This window comes from Sorex araneus, chromosome 1 (genome assembly GCF_027595985.1).
Source record: "Sorex araneus isolate mSorAra2 chromosome 1, mSorAra2.pri, whole genome shotgun sequence".
NCBI lineage: Eukaryota > Metazoa > Chordata > Mammalia > Eulipotyphla > Soricidae > Sorex > Sorex araneus.
The window spans coordinates 266,454,892-266,478,278 of record NC_073302.1 but is presented as its reverse complement, the minus strand read 5'-3'; the positions used below and the strand labels follow the sequence as shown (position 1 = coordinate 266,478,278).

Below are 23,387 nucleotides of genomic sequence, written 5' to 3'. Positions count from 1 at the left end.
TATAAAGGAAAAAATAGTTGTGTGTTTCTTCACAACATCTACTCAACACTGCTTTGTTGTAATCTTTTTTTTTTTGCTTTTTGGGTCACACCCAGCGATACACAGGAGTCACTCCTGGCTCTGCACTCAGGAATTCTTCCTGGCGGTGTTCAGGGGACCATATGGGATGCTGGGAATTGAACCCAGGTCGGCCGCATGCAAGGCAAATGCCCTACATGCTGTGCTATTGCTCCAGCCCCCACAAAGTTGTAATCTTTTGATCAGGGTTCATGACAGATTTTTTTGATAAAATTGGTTTCCTAGAGTAGGTCATACATCTTAGATGGAATTTTGCTTACTAGAATCCCAATTATCACAGAGGAATCAAACTCAGAACAGCCAGAGATGAATAGGACAATGTACGTGGGAAATAGCTTAATGCTTCCACCACTGACTTATTGATCAATATAGAAGCAACCATCCTTCGGAGTTTTTATGGAAGTTTCATTATATGGACTTGATAGATTAATTCACTGCTGATGATTAATTCACCCATTGACTTTTGTGTCTTGTATGGAAATCAGAGGAATGGGGCCAAAATTACAATCTTTTAATCATGTTTTGCTCCCCTATAGAAAGATTATTTGTTGTTTTATTTCCAAAGTCATATTTCTTATGTATGGAGACACATTAACCATTTAAATTAGCTCATATGGAGCGGTTGAGTCTGGATTTAAACAAAAGCTCTCTGATGACCAAAGTAATATTGTCATATTGCAATTTATAAAAATCACAAAATTGAAAACAATTTTGACAGAGTAGTCCATCATTGGTCAATTTTGGGTAGCATTAATCTATATGTATATATAGATTTTTTTTCCACAAGAGCTCCTTATTTAAAGTGACACTTTTCTCTTCAATCTAGGAAACAAACATTTTAAGTATACTGTTAAAAAATATGCAGTGCCTGGGGGATTCTGGGATTTGCTCATTCAAATGGCTCACTTGGCAGCTTGGACAAGTAAATCCTCCTCAATTTGTTTTAAAATATGTACAATATCTTAACTTGAATTGATGAGTACTAAGTTCCTCTAGAAGTAGGACATTTTATTGTCACTAGGCACCTCGTGTTATTGAGCCAGATTTTTGTCATATGAGCTTTAGTGACTTTTAAGTAATCTTATTTTTGTGATGTGATAGCGCAGTGGGTAGGGCTTGCACATGGCTGATCCAGTTTCGATTCCTCCGTCCCTCTCAGAGAGCCTGGCAAGCTACTGAGAGTATCTCCCCGGAACGGCAGCGCCTGGCAAGCTACCCATGGCATATTGGATATGCCAAAAACAGTTACAACAAGTCTCACAATGGGGACATTACTGGTGCCCCCTCAAGCAAATCGATGAGCAACGGGATGACAGTGACAGTGATGGATGCATTTTTGTGATTCTTAAATAAATGTGCAGGAAATACATACATGTCGCAAAACAATAAGCGTTCCCTCTAAAATAGAGCTGATTAAAAAACCTTTTCTTTCAGACAGTACAATTTTAATTCCTTTTACATAAACATACATATATAATATATATGTATACATATGTGTGTTTCTGTGTGTGTTTGTGTTTGTGTGTGTGTATATATATATATATATACATATATATAACTTTCTAAGCTATAGAAATAGTGGAAGCATTGCTAGATAAATTATAGTGCCATTTAAAAAAGATACATATATAGAAAGAGAGACTAATTTTCTGGAAAAAATAATTAAACAACTTAATTTTGAAAGTAGTGTGACAACCATCATGACTGAGTCAGTCATGGTGCCCAAGTATTGCTGTGCCGTAAGGAAGCTTAAAATGTGTCTCTAGAATTGTCAGCATCTAGCTTCCACATCATAAGTACTGGCCTCCTCCTTGGATAAAAAACTTCATATTTTAAACCTTTTGTCTCTTAGTGTAAGTCACATATGTCATCACAAAATTTTGCTCTGTACAGCCTGCCCAAGTGAGAACCAGCATTTACTGAAACATTTAACCATTCTACACCTAGAAAATGTAGAGAAGTTACAGAGTTCTGCAGGCCCTACACCATGGATGGTTAAAACCGTGTCCCAATGATTTGTAGATATTGTGAGCATTACTTGTTATTGCTTTTCCCAGCTCCCTGCTGTATTGAAATTTAATCTGTTTTCTGTATTTTGTGCAGCAGAGCTGTCACGGTCAATAACATATTTTTGCATATGCATCAGATTGACTCTAGTGCAGTTTTTGTTCACACTGGACTCCTACTGATCTGCACTGATTTAAAGTCTAAAAAAATGAAATTTAATTTTATATCACTTATAAGTAGTCCCGAGAGAGTATTAGATCCTAAAAGCTAATATTTTTCAGACATAATCAGCAGGAATAGGTAATGTATTGCGATTAGCAGTATTAGCAGGAACTATAACAAAAGGATGCAGTAAACATTAGTGCTCTTAGCAGCTTCATACTTTCTAAAAAATATTAATATAAAATTGCACAAATTAGAGTTGTAGTTTAACATTATTCAACATGTTTATTCATAATGATTGTTTCATATTTAAAGAACACCAAAATATTGTGTTTTGTCAGCCAAGGATAATAATAGTTTAATAGTAATTTATTTTAAACAGCTACTGATAATACAACCAATCAACACATTAAGTGGTGCCAACATTGGCATCTTGCTAAATAATCTCTAGGCATTGCACAGAGAGTACATCTTTCAAAGATAAGTCAACAAGAGCAATCAGAGCAGAAAATTAGAATTTGGTATCTTAGAATTAAAATACAGCTAAACTAAAGTTTTAATTGGGGTGATCTAAAAGGGCACTTGATGTAATGATCTCTTTTATTTGTTACTAATTGTTTGTTCCTGATGAAGAAGAAACATACACAGGAATGTTGCTGAATTGAGTTAAGATGGCAGTTTCCTTAGCAGCTATGTTTTATTGTTAAAAAAACAAAAAAAAGTGGAGAGGGACAAACTGTCCTTAAGAAATCTTCAAGTTTGTCATTATGGAGGAAATTCAGAGTCAGGTACAAGAAATATAAAAGAATTAATATGTGCTTGAAAGGAGAATACATGTAGCTGTGATAATGTTACTTTTGTGGATTGAACTCAGAGAACATCATTAGTGGACTGACAAGTCAAGCTGGAGTTGAACTTAATGATTTAAGCTACTTATCTAGTCTCTAACAAAGGGGTTTCATCTACAAACATATCTACAAAAGACATAGCCTCCATTTCATTTTTATCTTTCCATTGGAAATTTTATTATGTATACAGACTAAGGCAAATGATTTTCTACTTCAGAATACTGTTTTGAATTGTTCAGTTAATAAGGATAGAAATTATACAGCAACAAAAAACACATACTAAATCAAGTTATATGTATATAGATGTAAATTGTATAATCAGTTTCATTACATAACTAAATACACTCTGCTTTTACCAAATACTCTAGAATTATGTATTATGCTGTCAGACTGTTCCTTTTAAGTTCTTTCTGTTATATCACTTTAAATATGCCTTTTAAAAATAATGCAATATAATGCCAGCATGCGTTGGTACTCATATATACATATATGTGTATGTATATATACATATATATATATATATAATTATGATGATTTTGGGGTGCCCTGGGTACATAGTCCAAAATAAAAATAAAAAGACCCCTTTATCTCAGAATGTTGTTATTTTAGTAGGAGTACAATATTAACAGTAATCAAATAAATAAATTGTGTTATATAATCAAATAGTATTCATATTTTTAGAAAAAATAGAAAAGTTGTTTAGGAGAGCTATTTTAGATAGAATAACAAGAGATTTTGCTTAATTGAGCAATAGTAAAATAATAGCTGCCGAAAAATCAAGAGGAAAAGCATTCGAGAGGGAACAGAAAGAGAAAACCTTCTGTTGTCAAAAGTAATTGGTGGGGGCTGGAGAGATAGCACAGCGGGTAGGGCGTTTGCCTTGCACGCGGCCGACCCGGGTTCAAATCCCAGCATCCCATATGGTCCCCTGAGCACGGCCAGGGGTAATTCCTGAGTGCAGAGCCAGGAGTAACCCCTGTGCATCGCCAGGTGTGACACCCAAAAAGCAAAAAAAAAAAAAAAAAAAAAAAAAAAAGTAATTGGTGTCTTGAGAAATTAACGAGGAAAATTGTGCCTGGTATAAGTTCAGTACTGGTATAAGTAAGGATTCATACAGAATAGACTCCAAGCGATGGGGGAAGGAGTACTACCAAGATCATTTGCAGTTGCATAGACAATAATCAATCACTACTTATAAAAGGGTTTCCTCTACTTCTTATTTTTATACTTTATATATAGCATTAGAGCTAGGTATTCTACATAGAAGTCACTAAAGCTGTATATAATAAGTATGTGTCTTCCTTAAATTATTTGATTTAGAGTTCTTATGTGCTAAATCCTATTGAGTAGAGAGTTGAATGTACAGAAAGAATGAAAAAATATTGGTAAGTAGATTATTCTTCTGAAAAGTGACTTGAAATAATGAATGAAATGTGTTTTGTACCAAAACACCAAAATCCTGAATATGTTCTTTGTACAGGGGCTTTTGAAAGTTGCCATAGATAATGCCAGAGCTCAAGAAAAACAGGTTCAACTGGAGAAAACAGAGCTAAAGATGGATTTTTTAAGGGAAAGAGAACTAAGAGAAACACTCGAGAAGCAGTTGGCTATGGAACAAAAGAACAGAGGTATTTTTATGCTTCCAAATAAATGTAATGCTTTAAATAAATTACTTGATATAAAACTGTTTGGTCATTTACTATGAAACTATAGCTTTTTAAAAATTAATATTCTTGGCTGAATTTTGTAGCAAATTCAAATTCTTGGCTTATGATGAGTTATTCTAAATTTCTAAAATACATGATTTCTCTTATGTTCATACTTCAGGGAGTTTATATATTAATTATAATATCATTAATCACATATTTTCTTACTTATAAGGCTTAACAAATACATATTTTTAAAACAAAAATTAGCTCTTAAGAGATGACAACCATGAAGAAGAACTTTATACTCATTCACAGTTTACTTTGCAAAACTCAAGTGCTAGTTATAAAGCTAAAATAGAAAATAATTAAAATTTAGGAGCTAGAGATAGTTCATTCAGCTTTTATTCTCAAAACCTCAAATGGATTGCCAAGGTCACCATGTGTGATCTATAAAAGACTTATTCAGTAAAATGTTTATCAACTGAAATGTAGACTGATAAATATCCTAATAATGACTAAAGTTGAGTATTTAATTTTCTTTTTCGATGTCTCATCATGTCCAACAAGATCAAATGTACATTATAATGTTAATCAATATGAATTTTTATTAACAAAATAATTGTACTATAAGTCAGTGAATTACTTCTTGTAACTTACTTGATATTGTGTGTAGAGAAGTTCATTTAAGTTTGTGCATTTATTTTATAATGACCTTCAATAAGACTTTTATTTGGACCAATTGCCTCTTTGTCTCAACTGTAAATTCTCAGGAGTTCTAGAGTGGGTGCTCTTTCCTCATTTTAAGCATTCAATATAAAGTAATGTATGCATTCTTTTGCCTGTTTGGCATGACCATTTAAAAGTCATTGTTTCTCTTTTGCTTTTAAAACTGGTAGATATTTTCATTTGTTCCCATGAAGCAATAGTTAATGGGTTCCTTGAATGATATTGATTTGGGAAAATGTTATCCTAAGTATATAGCACAATTATCAATAGTGTGTTTTCACATAGATTTAATCACATAGATTTAAGCAAGAAAACAATTAGAACAGAATGTACATTGATAACAGGATGTATTCTAAACATGAAACTTGGTCAAATGGAGACATTGTCCATGAAAGAGCCATGTTTGATTTTATTTTTACTTTTCTCAAATTAGACTTACATGCAGACTATGAATTCCTAAAATAACCTTTTGGTTACATGAGTAACTTCATACTGTTATTGGTCAAACCTATCCATGGATTTGTATTGTTTTATTCTTTGTAACCACTAGAGGGCAAAACATTTCATAGATCACACCATGAGCCTCTGATTTATTTAATTGTAAACAGTAAGTAAAGGGGGCACCTATCAATAATGATCTATTATGAATGCATCTGTTGAAACAGTGTCTTACCCTGAAAAGAACACATGGCAATTCCATTTGCTTTAGTCACATAAGAGAAAACAATGAGACATCAATGCAAGGCACCGGGTATTGAGTTTTTAGTGCCATAGGAGTATACAATTCAAATAAATAATTCAGATATTGGTTCTTCTTTAAAAGACTTATGAACAATCATCTCTGAAAAGGTAAATAGGAGCCCAGGCACTTTGTTAAGGTGGACATATGGCTGCTACACCACTGAAAGAAATTAGCATATATTTTAAATCAGTTTTGTCTTTCAAAGACTGGCTAAGGTGCATTTTGATTAAAAAAAAAGTTTCTGTAAGTATATAGAACAAACAACAGTAGACTCAACAACTTAAACATATTAGTAATATCTAATTATAAAAGTGGACTATATGAAAATTAGGATTGAAATTAAAATTATTACTTCAGCCATTATTGTCATTATATTATATTGAATAGAAGTTTTGCTCTTAAATTTGTAGTTAAAATCATGTGGTAAAGTTGGAATTATTACTCTATATAACTCACTTTTCCAGGATTTTCTCATTATCATTCTGCCACATTCACGCTTGAAATGTATATACATCATCAAAAATTAGATTTAAAACACACATATACACATTTGCCTGTTTCCATATGCTAACTGCTTACCTAGTATATCTGTAGAAATTATAACAATTGTCACACTAGAAGTTAAGTTAATATAAATTTTGTGTAGAAAATTCACTCATTATTATTATTTACTATGTGTTACACACATAAGTAAATTATTCTGTGTTAGTAAATATATATCACCTTTATTGTATAATCTATTTTTTTACAATTAGCACCTAATGTTAGCAATAGCACATTATTGACAGTGAATTTTTATACTCACCAGATTCCTACAGTAAAAGTATGTTATTTCAAAATATGTGAGAATAAATATAAACTTTAACTGTAGAAGGTATTAAGATATCTGAGCAAAAGACAATAAATACATCAAATGTTTTGCAAACTATGCACAAAATAAGAGTATGTACCTACTCCTAAGTGATACTTTTAAATTTTCTAACATTTCAGGAAAGAATTATTAAAAACGTAGCTGGTTAAACATTGTTTTGCAAAATGTCTGTAGGGGAAAATGCTCTATTTGCTACTCAGGACATAGGAGGCATTCTTACAAAGGTTTACTTAATGCAAATTCCTGTGTGCTGTTTCAATTCAAGGGCAAATGCTGAGCACCAAAATTCATTTACTCAGGCTTCCTTTATCAGTGAATATAAATATTTACCAAAATTAATTTCTCAATATGCATGTGTCTACATTTTGACAATTACAAGCATTCTTATGTTCTTTATGGCTAAATAAAAATTTCTTCTTTGGACATTTTACTGAGATTTATTTCAGATAAAAGTGGTGATTTTTACATTCCTCTGCAAAGGCATATGCGTCCAGCAGGAAGAATAAAAAGATGTTTCATAAAGGAAAAACAAAAACAGAACAAGAGCCATTTTTAAGTTTGATTAGTGCAAACATTTTTTGACAGAAACATACTCTTTTCTAGCCATAGTTCAGAAGAGACTAAAGAAAGAGAAGAAGGCAAAAAGAAAATTGCAGGAAGCACTGGAATTTGAGACAAAACGACGTGAGCAAGCAGAACAAACCTTAAAACAGGCAGCTTCAACAGAGAGTCTCAGGGTCTTAAATGGTAAGCGTGTACATCTGATTCAGAGCTGGCGTATGTTCAGTTTTCATACCCAGAAGACAGCTCTGTGGTTTCATGCTTTTGTATGCCTTGTGATTAAGTTGTACTTGTAGCTAGAAGCAGGAGAGGGAGACTAATTCCTCGTGTTGGGTGATATGCTGCATTTCATAGGTGCTTTCTTCATTTTGTTACTCACTCTTGTCTCTGGCACCTGCAGGGGTTTCTCTAAACAACATGGGTAACGATCTATAATATGTAATTGATCTGATAACTTCCTAACCACAATCCCTTTTAATAAAATAAATGGCATTTCTTTTTTTCATTTATTCAAATATTTTGAAAACTTTCAGCTACAGTTTTTTGTTCAACCTTCGCTAGTTGACAAAGATTTATGTAATCTTAATTCAACACCAAAGTAACAGGTAACAGGTTGCTCTTGTTTTTTAAAGGACAATAGGAATCAAATGAAATATGTGTCACTCTTACCTTTCTGTGCTTTTAGACTCTCTGACCCCAGAGATAGAAGCTGACCGCAGTGGCGGCAGAACAGATGCTGAAAGGACAATACAAGGTAGGAATTTGCAAAAGGCTATAAATCTAGATCTTGCTATATGAGTTTTTCCTCAGCTTTAGCCTGCTATTCAAGCATGTAGCCTACCATCTGGGCCACATCAAAACAAGTTCAAACAAGGTCAAGTTCATCTTGCTTGTTTATATGAGTGAATTCATTTTGTGCTGATAGATTTTCTTTAAATTAACAGGTCATTTCTGTTTATACAATGCAATTAAAAAGGAATAATTAATTTTAAACAATGTATGATTTAATCTTGGGCACAGTAAATGTGTTTTATTGAATTCCTGAAGCCCAATCTAATGCAAGAAAGGTCTATAAAATATAATCTATAGAATTAAAATCATGGGTTAATCAAATAAGTGGTTCTTAAAATTAAGAAAAATCCTTTATTTTCTGCTTTTTTGTGAAATAGCATGGTATGTGCAAAAAATAGGCTAGTTCAGTGATAATAAAAAATAAGATTATTTTAGTCCTATGTGAATTTTCTAAATGTTCTGTATGTTATTGTATACATTTTAATAACACAAATACGCTGAGTAAAAGCATATATAGAATAGTAAAGGGAATTTTACTAAACACTCAGAAGAGCTAAATATGTTTTCTGCCCAGACCACACTAATAGGAAGGAGCAGAGTCTGAAGGTAACATTATAGTCTAACATCAATTCTAAACAATAAACTCAATCTAGCAGCATGAATACTAAGCAGAAAAAGGAGCATTTGTTTTCTATTTTAAATGAAGATGTTTCTTCAGAGTGAAGTCATACATGATTGCTATAATCCACCCAGTTGCTTATATTTGGCATTTAAGCTCAATCATTTTTGGTATATTGTTTGACGTTATTTCTGTTACTTAATAAACTACTACAGTGTCATTCTTGAATTAATGTAAAGGAAATATACTTTTGTAAAGTCATATGTATGATAAGTAAAAAAAAATACTAGACTTCTTGAGACTCCTAAATTACTATATTAAATCATATGTTTGAGTTGTTTGCTATTACAAGGTATCCTGCCAATGTTCACTGTTCATTCATAGACAGAGAAAGGAATTCATTTTAGAAACATTTTATGAATTTCAGTAAAAGAACTTGTGAATGCATAATGTTAAAAAAATTAAGATATTTGTTGCATCTTTCTCTTAAGAAAGTACATCCATGTTAACAAACTACTGATTTCATAATTAGTCTTCTCAATAAGATCATTGTAAATATCAACCCTGTTTTGTGTGCACAGGGACTAATCGTGTATTATTTTAGCTAATGCCCAAAATGAGCCAAGAAAGTACATGAGTATCCATTTAGTCCAATTTTATACAGATTGCCTGATATCCACAGAATCATTAAGTTTGTCAGTACTCAATGTATAAAATGTTATAAATTATTATTGCATAATAGGACAATTTTGTAAATTTCAGATTCGTCAATGATGGAAACATTTCATTTGCATTATACATATATATTTGTTCACTGTCATGAAAATGTGACCATCAGCAAAACTATAGTTACTAAAATTTGAATCTGTAAAGATTCATTTATATTCAAATATACTCTATAATATGGATAATTTCTTGCTTTATACACTTCAAATGTTGACAGTTCTGTTTCTTTTGCAATTTGCTTATTCTAAAGTGTATTCTTTTTTTTCTATCCAAAGTTCTATAGCTGGATTACAAAGAAAGTCCACCCAAACAGTTTTGTAATTCAGGAAGTAAAACATTTCAAGAATTGTACATAGTAACTGAAAACTCAAATTAAAAAATCACTGTGGTGTTACTAAGCTTTGATATAATTTTGTATAAAATATTTTCACTTTTCTTACTATTTAGTATATTAAAAAGATATCATCCGGGACCAGAGAGATAGTACAGCCAGTAGGGGGTTTGCTTTGAACTCAGCCCACCCTGATTTGATCCCCAGCATCCCATATGGTCCCCTGAACACCGCCAGGAATAAGTCCTGAGTACAAAGCCAGGAATAATACCTGAGTATCACTGGGTGTGACTCAAAAATCAATCAATCAATCAGTCAATAAAGATACGATCCTTAGGGTCAGAGTGATAGTACAGCATGTAAAGCTCTTGCCTTGCACACAGCCAACCCAGGTTTGATCCCCAGCATCCCAAAGAGTTCCCCAAACCTGCTAGGATTTATTCTTGAATGCAGAAAGGAGTAACCCCTAAGCATTGCCAGGCGTGATCCCCAAAATAAAAGCAAACAAAAAACAAAAAAAAACATGCCTCTAGTTTAATAAGAATAATCAGCTAATTATCCATTTTAACAGACTGCATCTGAATTTAATGATTTTATTATACTGTTTGCAGTACGCAGTTGTTATTTATGAATCACTTCAACTGTACTTGAATTTACTTAATGACATTACTTCCTTTCAGATATAATTTTTTTTCATTGTTAGACTGTGTTTTTGTGTAGTTGCCAAATGTTGGTTCCCCCAACAGTTAGACAACCTGACATGTACAAGCAGAACGGTCATCTTTTGAAACTCATATCCCACTGGATTAGTTCAGGTAGTCTTAAAACCCTAAACTAAATTAATACATCTGTATTCTAATAACAACACTAGTAAAGGAAAACAGACTGCATGTAGTTTAAGTCTGAGTGTATGCACTGGAAAGGAAAAAGCGAAGAGTATGAACCACAACTCATTACCCGCTTCTGAAATGGTCTATGGCATGCATTTGGGGAGCTATGAGCATCACCCACTGCTTCATAATTCAAGAATGACATAAACACAGTCTCTTGCTGCGTTCCCTTGCTCTCACAGTGTTCCCAAGCCCAGGTGTTACGATACTCTTTGTATTCTTCCTGACTCCCACTCCAACCATAACTGAAATTATTCTCTATTCCAAAATAAACTTAAGTTAATTAGGAAACCCACATTTTGTTATGCTTGTCATATGTTTACTTGTGATGTTTTGGCAATAAGTCAATTCCAGGTTTGGGCCAATAGTTTCACCTAGCAATAAGGCATTGCAATACTTCTCAAGTTCAAGTAATTACCCCCCACTATCACCCCCAAATTATGACCTCGGGTTAGACTATTGTATTATTGCCATTTACACCCACTTCTATAAATATATAAAATAGAGGAAGAGAGATGGGAACAGGAAAGAAGTCTAGAAAATTTTGCTGAAAATACTACTGGATTACCAAAAAAAAAAAGTAATTTATGATTTTTTTTCTTAGAGTAAAAATATCACAAAGTAGTTTAGAAAACATTTAAATAATTGAACTTTCTTAATGAGAAAGGTAAATCAGCACGTTGTGCACTTGAAAACAGGGCTAAAGTTTCCATTCTTATATTTTTAATAATTAACTTAAAATTCATACTTTGCATGAAGATGTTCCGAATGAAGCAATAAGGCAAACAGTTGAAAACAGAAACCTGTAGAACTATATTTTATGGTAGTTAACTCTCATACACAAATCTTAGAGATTATTATGACATTTGTCTCAGAGCTTGAAAATGTTATCTATTTAGCTTTCCATTAGGTCACTTGATTTTTTTAGAGCACATGATTAATCCTTGAGCTGTGTTTTTGACCAGTAAATAAATAACCTCCAAAACTCATTCTGCCCTCACATCTGTACTGTACATGCTTGTACTATTTGTGACCAAGCATATAAGGATAACTTTCTTCAGCTAAGTTATATAGTCTTCTGTATATACTCTCTCTAGAGAGTGCCATCACTTAAATGGCTTACTTAACATATTCCAACAATTAAAAGAGTTATCTCTATCTCATGCAGACATCTCTTAAAAGCCCCAGACAACATTCAGTTTTCATTTGGCTGTCTCATGGGAACCTTAAGGTCCACTGCACAAAATCGAAAGGATCCTCTTTTCTTTGCAAAGCCATCTTACTCTCAGCTTCTTTCTTGATGGTCCCCCTTATCTGTTCAATCCAATATTCTTTCCAATACAAGCCAAGGAAAGAGAAGAGCATGTTATTTGCCTCCCTTACCCTCCATGTAGTCAGAAATTCCCTTCTCATGCTCAGTGATTCTGTCATACTGAATTTTTTTTCCCACACCAAAGCCTCACATCTTTGTCCAAATACTAGGTACATGTTTCCTTCATAACATCTTTTCTTACCCTTCCTTTCAGGCCTATTCAGAAGTTATTGCACCACAAATCTTCCTAAGCATCCACCTAGTGTGAAACATCTTCCTGCCTCCTCCAAGTCTTTTTTATTTTTTATTTTTTTGCTTTTTGGGCCACATCCAGTGATGCTCAGGGATTACTCCTGGTTCTGCATTCAGGAATTACTCTTGGCGATCCTTGGGGGACCATGTGGGATGCCGGGGATTGAACCCAGGTCGGCCAGGTGCAAGTCAAATGTCCTACCCTCTGTACTATTAATCTGCCCCAACCTCCAAGTCTTAAGGCTCCTTTCAGGGGTAATTAACACAGATGAAGACTTCCAAGCAGTGCCCGAGGAAGCACTGGACCTAACACATTTTGCCCTCTTCACAATAATCTTGTGTATGTGTCATAATTTGCTTGACGTCTTTTTCTCTTTCAGAGAGTAGCCAAGAAAAACCATGAGTCTATTTTGTTCATAGCTATGCCCCATATCATTGACATATACATGCACATGGGTATATCAAAGGTTCATATCAAACTTAGTTTGTCATGCTTGACAAAACATGGTATTAACAACACACTCTAAAGGGATATTACTACCAATGATGAACAAACGTTACCCTCGGGGCTGTAACAATCATATTATTAAGGAACATGACTTGCATGTGGCAGGCCCCAGTTCAATCTTTTTATTTTATTTTATTGAATCACCGTGAGATAGATACAAGCTTTCATGTTTGGATTACAATCTCACAATGATCAAACACCCATCCCTCCACCAGTGCAAATTTCCCACCACCAATGTCCCCGGTATATACCCCCCATTACCCACCCTCCCCCTGCCTCCATGGCAGACAATATTCCACACACTCTTTCTCTCTACTATTGGGTATTATGGCTTGCAACATAGACTTTCGGCATGCATCTCCCATCCCAACTGGTTCCTCCAGCCATCATTTTCTTAGTGATCCCTTCTCTATTCTATCTACCTTCTCCCCTCCGCTCATGAAGCAGTATTCCAGCTATGGGTCAATCCCCTGGCCCTTGTATCTACCGTCCTTGGGTGTCAGCCTCATGTGGTGTTATTCTATACTCCACAAATGAGTGCAGTCCTTCTGTGTCTGTCCCTCTCTTTTTGACTCATTTCACTTAGCATGATACTCTCCATGTCTACCCATTCACAGCTCTGACCTCCAAGCATCATTAGCTGTGTTCTGGTGTCTCTCAAGCATCTTTCGGTGACCCCCAGGTAATTCCTAGTACCACATGTAGCCTTGCAATGAACTGCTGGCCCAGTTAGCCAAGAATCCCTGGGATTGGCTGTCAGCCCTCTTGAAAACAACTAGGAAGGTCCCTGTCCCCACCCTTGCCCCCACACATACACAAATAGAAAAGGTTTGAATTTTGAATGTTCAGTTGAACACCATTTTTCCATTTAAAGTTTATTTTTAACTTAACGTGCCAATGTCACATTTATTAAATATCACTTTATTCTTTGGTGGCATTTATAACAAATTCATTAATTTCTCCGGTGAATAATTTATTCAGTTCACTATATGTTATTTGATTAATGTGTAGATATGAACTGTATATAGCAGAGGAAATGTGTACTAGTGCTTTTATGTGAGTTTGAAAAAAATTTAAATTGTTGAAACTTCAACTGAAAAAAATAATTTTTAAAATCAATGAGAATGTGGGCCACAGTTCCTCTGTTATCTTAGATTATCTGTAAATAATGCTTGCAAAATTTTGACTTCACTTAGATGTATGCATCTTGTATTTACATCCCACATCCACAATCAAAACTCCTTGGCTTTTTTCACCCTTTTTTTTTTTTGACTGATCTAAGGTCATAAGAAATGAAATATTCTCAAAAAATAGGAAAGTTATAGGACTTCCTTTCACACTAATGATCTACTTTTTCCTTTTAAAAATATCACCTTTATGCTTAATTAGTTACAGGTACCAGCTAAGTTTAAAAAATCATTTATTCAGGGGCCACAGTATTACATTAGAGTGGGTAAGACGCTTGCCTTGCACATGGCTGACTCGGTTTCAATCCTTGGCACTCCATGTGGTCCTCTGAGTCTGCCAGGTGTGATTCCTGAGTTTAGAGCCTGGAATAACCCCTGAGCACAGTTGACTATGGTCAGCACCCTACACACACACACACACACACACACACACACACACACACACACTGTAGCACTGTTGTCCCATTGCTCATCGATTTACTCGAGCAGGCACCAGTAACGTCTCCATTGTGAAACTTGTTGTTACTGTTTTTGGCAAATCAAATATGCCACGGGTAGCTTGCCAGGCTCTGCAGTACGGGCGGATACTCTTGGTAGCTTGCCGGGCTCTCCGAGAGGGATGGAGGAATAAAACCTGGGTCAGCCTCATGCAAGACAAATGCCCTACCTGCTGCTCTGTTGCTCCACCCCCCCTCAACACACACCTCAAATAAAATAATTGCCATTTATTCAACATTTGTTGAACAATGATTATATACCAAGCATAGAGTTATGTGTTTGTTGTTGCTGCTTAGCATATATATGAAACAAAAAAATTAAATATCCTCATTTTTAAAAAGAAGCCCAGACAAGGAAAGTGTATAAAGTTTTGTATGTCAAATGATGGGTTTATCAGGGTTAGATTATAATTTATTTAGTTTAGCAGTTTTTCACATCCTCTATTTCTTCCTTCCTGATTCCTGATTTCTTTTAGATGAATCCTAAATAAGTTCTCCACTCTTTTTTTTTTCTTTTTGGGTCATACCTGGGGATGCATAGGAGTCACTCCTGGCTCCTCACTCAGGAATCAACCCTGGCGGTGCTCAGGGGCCCATATGGGATGCCAGGAATTGAACCCGGGTCGGCCACGTGCAAGGCAAACTCCCTACCCACTGTGCTATCACTCCAGCCCCAAGTTCTCCACTCTTTTAAATTTATTATTAATAATTTAGAGCTCCTCAGAATTCATGTGTATTTTTCTTACATTATAAGGTAATTAATTAGATTTATATTTTTTATCAAAAGCCTTATAAACTTAAGCTTTCTACAGACAATGGATTTTCATTTGAAACATACCTTTTCATTTATTGAAAGTTTGGGGCCAGAAAGATGGTATAGCAGGTGGGGAGTTTGCCTTGTATATACAGCCAACCTAAATTTGATCCTTAGCATGGAGCCTCGAGTTGCCCAGGAATGATCCCTAACCACTGAAGTTGTAGATGTGTTCCACAAACCAAAAATTAAAAATAAATAAAATAAAAAGAAAGTTTGGTATATTATATAGTAAGGGGAATTATTTCCTTGTTTACAACAGTGAGGTGAATTGAAAGCTGATATGTGTTGTGCCTTTCCTGTGTAGTCTAACAGAAGACAAGAATGAAGTCTCAGACTGACTAACAATCTCAGATTATGTTACAAGTTGGAAGGGTGGCTGACATTTGAATTGAGATGTAAGATTGCAATGTCTTCATTTAGAATCTGAAATATTTTGTCTCTGCTTTAGATTAACTACTTGTAGCGCTAGCACTCATTTTACAGTTTACAATTCACTGTTAATGACTTAAAATATTCAAAGCAGTATGCTAACAGTTATTAGGAAATGAAATACAATTGAGAAAAAAGATTTCTTTGAGAGTTTCTACTTTTTAATATGTCATTATGCCTCTGATATACAATTCCAGAAACATCAAACTGCATGAAGAAAATAAAGTAACAATAAATGACAACAAGAAATAGCTAGAGGGAAAAAAATAACTGCAGTCCTATTTATCTTGTAAAAGAATTAGAGGAATTAGAAATGAGGGCTAAATCCACATTTTTATTTGATACAGGTCACATGACATCCTTTTTTGTTTATTTTGCAACATTGGCTTGAACAGAAATGCTCAATGGTTATCACAGTATTTTGATATTATCACCGTCGTTGATTTAACCTTCCTTAATCTTAGCACAATTAAGTCTTATGAAAGTATTTTGTAAGTTTGGTTTTCATATTGTTTACACATTTTAGTTTGTTATATTTAAAAGGTACTCATTTGATATATGAGAAGAGGCTCTTTAAATATCTTTACAAACCTGCATTAGTGATACTAAGAATCATATTTAAAGTCAAGTTTCTGCTAATTTATTTTTCATATTTTGTAGATAATTAACTTGAGAGGGCTGGTATAATGATTCAAAAGAAGTTGATCTGAGATTAGAGGTAGCACATAGTGGGTGATAGTTTGCACAGTTAAATTTTAACTTAATATTGAATTTTATTATTATCATGGTATATTTACCATTATAACTAGCAATTGGCAAATAGTAAGTTTATTACAACTCTAATATACAGTCACTTCTAATATATCATCCTTTCTTTGGGCTCGATATGTGGTAAATTGTTCTTTAGATACAATATTGATTTACATACATGGTAAAATATTTGCATAAGTTAAAAAATTAAAATTATCTTAATTTTCCATATTTGAAAATGTTTCATAAAACAAGTTAAAAAAATAAAGTCAGGTTAAAACTGCTTTCTGGGGTGTCTGCACTACATTCTGTCTACTTCTAAATATACAAGTGGGATAAAACTTACCTCAATTTTTCTTGATCTTAAAATATAAATTCTAAAATTATTTTACTATGAACAAAACAAAACTATTATAAATTTACTTCAAGTTCCTTGGCACTGTTTTCTTGTGTTTGGCAGCATTTCAATGCAGCCAATCAATTTAAGACAGCATTGATTAAGTTGAACAAAAGATGATATTGATTGCAGGCAGTAACCAATAAACAGACTATTGTTCTATAGTTGTCATAGGTCATTGTTAACTACTCATTTAGCTAGATGATCAACATTATTATTAAACAAAAAATCCAAAGTCTTGTGAGTTTGCTTTATAAAATGTTTTCTTATAATTTAAGTGTAAATATCTTAATTATTTTAATAAGTGTAAATAAAGTAAATATTAAATCTTTAAGTGTAGATACTTCAGATGCTAAAACTTCAACTTTTTTGGACATAAATTCTTATGTAATATGATCTAATTATATCTGAAAATTATATACATCGTGAAGAGTTTGATGTTAAATTGCTTAAAATAGTAATGTGTATCATTAATTACACCAATAAAATTACATAAAACAATACAGAATATAGTATTTCACTTAGATAATTTTTTAAGCTTCTGATTCATATGAAAAAAGCATGTATCATTTTTTTTCTGATTTTTTTGAGTTGTGGTATGTCATGGGAATTTTGTGATGTGATTTTAATTCTTAATCTATTGCCCAAATATTAGCAAAGTAAATTAACATGAAGTAATTGGACATAGCCTGAGATATAATTAATTTCTTAGTAAAAATAACATCACTTTTCATAATAAAAGTAGTGTAAGAGAGGAACTAAAAGTAGAGGGATCTAGACAACATTAGAGATAATGAACTGTACATGATGCTTTAGAGAAAAGAAGTAGTGTGACTAAAATGGTATTAAATATTGAAATAGGGAGCTTATATTAAAATTGAATTAAATTGGCTTATTTATGAACATATTTGTGGCTTGAATTGAATACTTTCTGAAGAACATAAAGAATAATGATAAATGAACATTTGGAAAGATACTAACAAGGGAACCTAAAAATCAATGCTGCATTCATTTTAATTTAACATCATAATTAGTGATGTGGAAGAGTGGTTAAACAGACGACATCAATGAAATTTACAAATAGTTCTGAATGAAGTATAACATAGATCTGTGTAGACAGTGTTATATGCAGAAGGAATAGAGAACATTCAGAAATTTCAGAATGAGTGAAATAAGATTGCTTTGCAAGAAAGTAAATGTAACTTTAGAGTTCGTTTTAAGGATCCATCCAAAAAGCTCAACATCTATCATTAGAAATTTATGTTCAGTCACAAACTCTCAGGGTACTATATTTACTGTGACTGGCTAAGGAATTGGAGAGTGTTAAACAACAGGTAAGAAAATAAGCCTCTGTCATTTTTATGATATATGTATGCTATATATGACTTTTTATTATTGTAATAGACTAGTTATCAAGTTGGTATATTATTATTGCCATATTAGCCATTTCTCATTTTAAGCAGCATATTGCCTTCATATTTAAAAATTGTTTAAAATAAAAAAATAAAATAAAATAAAATAAAAATAAAAGTAATTGTTTAAAATCTATTTTTACTTTGGGTCTTTTAACTTTTATTATCAAGTGAAAATTTTATGACCATTATATTCAATTAGCTTTCTCACTAGAGATCTTACTAGTAGAAAATGTGTATAATGTCTTCTAACTATGAAGAAAGCTGCCATTTAGCAATATGTACTAGTAGTTCATATTCACCAGGCACACTACCTTTCTGTATCCATCCTTAGTACAGATTTCTGGCATCTTAGAGAACTTTTAATCAGTATGCAGAAAGGCTTTTTAAGATGGTGTGCAGATACAAGATTTTTCAGTTTTCTGAGTAATATTATATATATTTAAAAGTTATAAAGTTTATTCAAAAATATTCATATTACATAAATATATCATTTATTTTAAACATCTACTTATTACAACAGGAATTATATGAGCAAAATATAAAACACTGATATATAAGCACATGGTAATGAAAAGGGTGCCACCAATTGCAATAGCAGGTATAAGACATTTGAGATGTGTAACATTTTTTCCTATAAATTCTCTTCAGAAAAAATAAAATATCATTATTTGGACTATAAATGTAAAAATGCTTATGATGCATAATATCCCACCTCCCATGGTTAGACACAGAATGTAGACATGCCACAATAATGTTTTTTATTTCGACTGTTCGAACCATATTAATGAGAACATCATTTTGGAGAACTAATTATTTCTATTTGTCTTGTGTCACACTTTCTAATTCCCCTATATTAGCACAGCCAAAGCAAATTAATTGCTTTTCCAGCAGTTGAACCTTGTCCAAGAATGAGCTCACATTCCCTTCCAGTTTCCCTGTTTCTGGGAGTGCATTGTGTCAGAAATTTCTCCTGATACTAAACATAGTCTGGAGAATATCTTTACAGATTTCTGTGCGCTCACTTGATGAAATTTATAAGTTTAAGTGACCCGCCAGGAAAGATAAAGTTCTTAGCTGCAAGATTATACATCAAAATAGTTAAAGTGAAATTAAAATTAAATGAATGAATCTCACTGAAGCAAAAAAAGCAGTAATTAATGGTTCCCTTAATTGTCTTCATAAAATATTTGCATGGGTCTAATTTGCATAATTTGCATGTATTAATTAATCTTTCAAAGGAATTTTGTGCTGAGAGAAGCCAAAAAATCTCTTTGTTTTATTTAACATCTAATGAAATATTTATCTTCTTTAATGAACTTCTCATCTTCATTAAAATAAAAATTGCACAAGTTTGTATGTTTTAAATGTTTTTATAATTGAAGTATTCAAAAAAATCTCTTTAGACTTACAACAGCTGAAAAACAAACACATTATTTAGCATTCAGTATCAATTTAACAACAGCTACATTTTAAAACAGAAAGTCCCATTTCACTTCTTCAAACGTATCAAAGCAGTTAGTAAACAAATAAATGAATATAGCCATTTAAGTTTTAAAAGTAAGATTTACAAAGGCCTGATCATTTCTTTCTATGGTTATGTTATTTTTATGGCTAAAATAGTGAGCAACTAGAGGGTATGGATGAGAAAAATCAGTATGTTTAATTGTTTGGGAAATGGTTCATTGGTTGAAAATTTTTAGCTGGTTCAAAGAAAATTAGTCCATTAAAATCCATTTGCTATTATTAACAACTGCTAGATTGACTGACAATATTTCCTGGCAGAAGCTATATAGTTTCAACTTGGTTCTAAATCTGCCTGCTGGAAAATTGCAGCAGGGGTTTCTTTTCTCACAGACGAAGAGATCATAGTGAAAATCAAAAGACGTGCCTTGGAAAGGAAAAAATCAAAATTTTATCAAGTGCCAAACAGCACTGAGGAAGGGTGTGGGGAGAGCCCCAGGAAGTGAAGAAAAATGGAGAAAAGGGGGACATTGGTGATTTTTAATGATACTCATTTATTTTTATGCAGCTAATACTTAGGAGACCATCAGATGATGTTTGTTAAACAATTAAAGTTTGCACAGCTTTTCCACATACTTTATACTTCTTGATCTCACCATAACATGCCCATTTTGTGTTTGGGAAACTGAGTCTTGTCGATATACAATCAGGAATCCTTTGTGATAACATGACTTTGATCTTTTTATTTCATTATGGTTTATGAAATAGCTTTGAGTGGCTAAATTCTAACCTAGCTAATGAGAGATATATAAAAACACACTTATAAGGATTGAAATTCAAAATGCAAATGTACAGTTTGTTCCATAGACAGCTTAGTAATGTGATAGAATCAATTAAATTGACTTTGGTTTCCTGTAGGATTAATTTTCAGGGAAACTAAAAAGCACTTTCATTAGGCAACTTATTATTTCCTGGCTCTGTAACCACTCATAATTGACAATCTCATGAACTTTTCTCTGATAATAAAAAAAGTGATTATCTTAATAATATAACTATTAATAACTTAAAAAATAAATGCCAATCCAGATATTCCTTAGCATTAGCATTGATTATTTAAGTAATAATAATTTCTGATGGATTGACATTAACAGTTTAGTACTAAGAGCAGTGGTAGATTGAAAAACATTCAAGTGTCAGTACCACCATTCAAAAATTGTCACCCTGGTAATGTAATGTAATGTAAACTACTGGGATCCTCCCTAGTACAGTTATGTTTGTACTGTCTTAAATATAAAGCCATCTACTCTTTATGAGCATATACCTGGTCACATACACAATAGGTCCATAGGCCATTGCAGGTATGGATTGTGGATGCCAGGGTTAAAATCGCTAATTACTGATTACTTATCCTTTTAACAGCATATAAAATAAATAGTGATTTGGGTTGGTTTTTGTAAAAACAGAAAATTATCAAAATATCTACCTCATAGAATTATTTGAATATGATATATAAAGAACTTATAAATTTGAAATAAAAAAATATTTTAGGTGTATATTAAAATGAAAAGTATAGATTTTCTAAAGCATTAAGGAAATTCATGTTGAAGTATTTCCATATTTATATAAATTTAAACAATATAACTTAATAAGATTTATTTGCAGTCACATATTTTATACAATTATTTCTCTCTCCAAAGGAATTAAAATATAAGTTTTGTGACTCATTTGAGTTGGAAGTATTTAGAGCCTTCAGTTTTTTATATTTTGACAAATTTCTTTCATTGTGTTTTGCTATCATGTATTGTAGAGTAACTGTAGATTCTTTCATAACCATACTCTACAAACAATAATTCTTGAGACAATGTTTCATTTAAGCTTACTAATTACACCTGTAAAAGAATGAATGATGGCTACAGATTATTGGAGCTGACTCTCATTCCTTATTTATTTCTATCTGGGACAAAGCACTGGATAAATAGATTTTAGAAAATTAATTATCTCCATACATGTTCAGGCAGAATGTGCTTTTGATTCCATACTTTTATGTTTTCATATTTATTTACGAATATTACATTTACTGATGAAGAACAAATTATTTGTTTCCCATGATAAAATTTAATTAGTAGTTAATTTCAATTTATAAATATGTAACATAGTTTAATATAACTTAAATCTATCTTGCATTGCTTTTTCTAGTCTTTTGAATTGTTTCACAAGTTTCTCTGGAAAAGTTATCTGAAACAGCATAATGTAGAAGTAAAATATGTCACACAGTATTGTTCCCAGCTAAATTCTTGGGAAACTAGGAAACTAAATGAGTATATTAGATATAAGACAATAGAAATAGAAAATGCATTTCTTTGCAAAACCCAACTACTGATTCTGGGTTGCAATCAGCTATTACTTAAATGAAATTATTAGTTCAATACTATTGCATTTTCTGAGAAGACATTAAGATTCATATTCATATAAAATTATAGTTTTTAAATAATGGAAGCCTAAACATTAAGATTTTTATTTATTTTCTCTAAGAATAGTCGAAAGAACGAGTTCTTTCAGTCCTCCTCCCATTATAAAAAAAGATCTGTTTTTTTCTAGAGGTTTGATGATTTACAGTAGTATTAATATTGTTTTCTATCCACAAGTGCTTTACACCACCCCAGTCACCAGAATGAATTGCTTATCGCTACATCATTATTAAGGTTTCTTCTTCATTTCCTCCTTTCTCCCTGCTTTGCAATCTCAGTTCACAGTTCTGCTGGAGAGCTCTCAGGATTTGTTTTCATTAGAGATTGTTTACTCCCATGCTTTGTTTCTTTACTTCACATATGAACAAGATCATGTTTTTAGTCTTTTACCTTGCTAATCACTTCACTAAGTTTTATCCAGATATAGAAGGTAGGTAATGTTGTTCAAGGAATAGAGTAAGAAGATGCGTTCTAAATACTAGGGATTAATCAAATTGCAGGACTTAAGAAAGGAAAATATTGGTTGGTCTTTCAAAGCAGTTAATACTGTCTCTTATTTCATCATGTTGTCTATAAGGACTATATATTTATATACATAATCTATGTTTGATAAATAACAAAATATATATATAAATTTATATGTATAATTTATACATCCTTTCAAATTAATGTTTTTGCATTTCGTGGGATTGATGCCCAGGAATAGAATTGCTTGATTATATTGAAGTAGTTTATCGGCAATTTATTATGTAAACACAAGAACCAATCAGAAATAACAATAAAGTAACTGGTAAAGGCAACTCTACAAACATTTTAGAATGAATTCAGTAACTTTCCCTAGTAACTTTGAATTTAGCATGTTTGAGATACTATTTTGAGATCCACAACTTCC

At 32.6% G+C, this 23,387-nt stretch overlaps 1 protein-coding gene across 3 annotated transcripts in view; it reads left to right on the top strand.

Moving 5' to 3' along the window:
- The window catches only part of DACH1 (dachshund family transcription factor 1), a 423,983-nt gene that overhangs the window by 378,059 nt on the left and 22,537 nt on the right, over positions 1–23,387 (top strand). For all 3 annotated transcript variants that reach the window (XM_055122554.1, XM_055122548.1, XM_004604002.2), the window contains 3 exons: positions 4,576–4,723; positions 7,687–7,830; positions 8,330–8,398. In XM_055122554.1, coding sequence (XP_054978529.1) covers positions 4,576–4,723; positions 7,687–7,830; positions 8,330–8,398 — 361 coding nt within the window. The remainder of the gene's footprint in view (positions 1–4,575; positions 4,724–7,686; positions 7,831–8,329; positions 8,399–23,387) is intronic.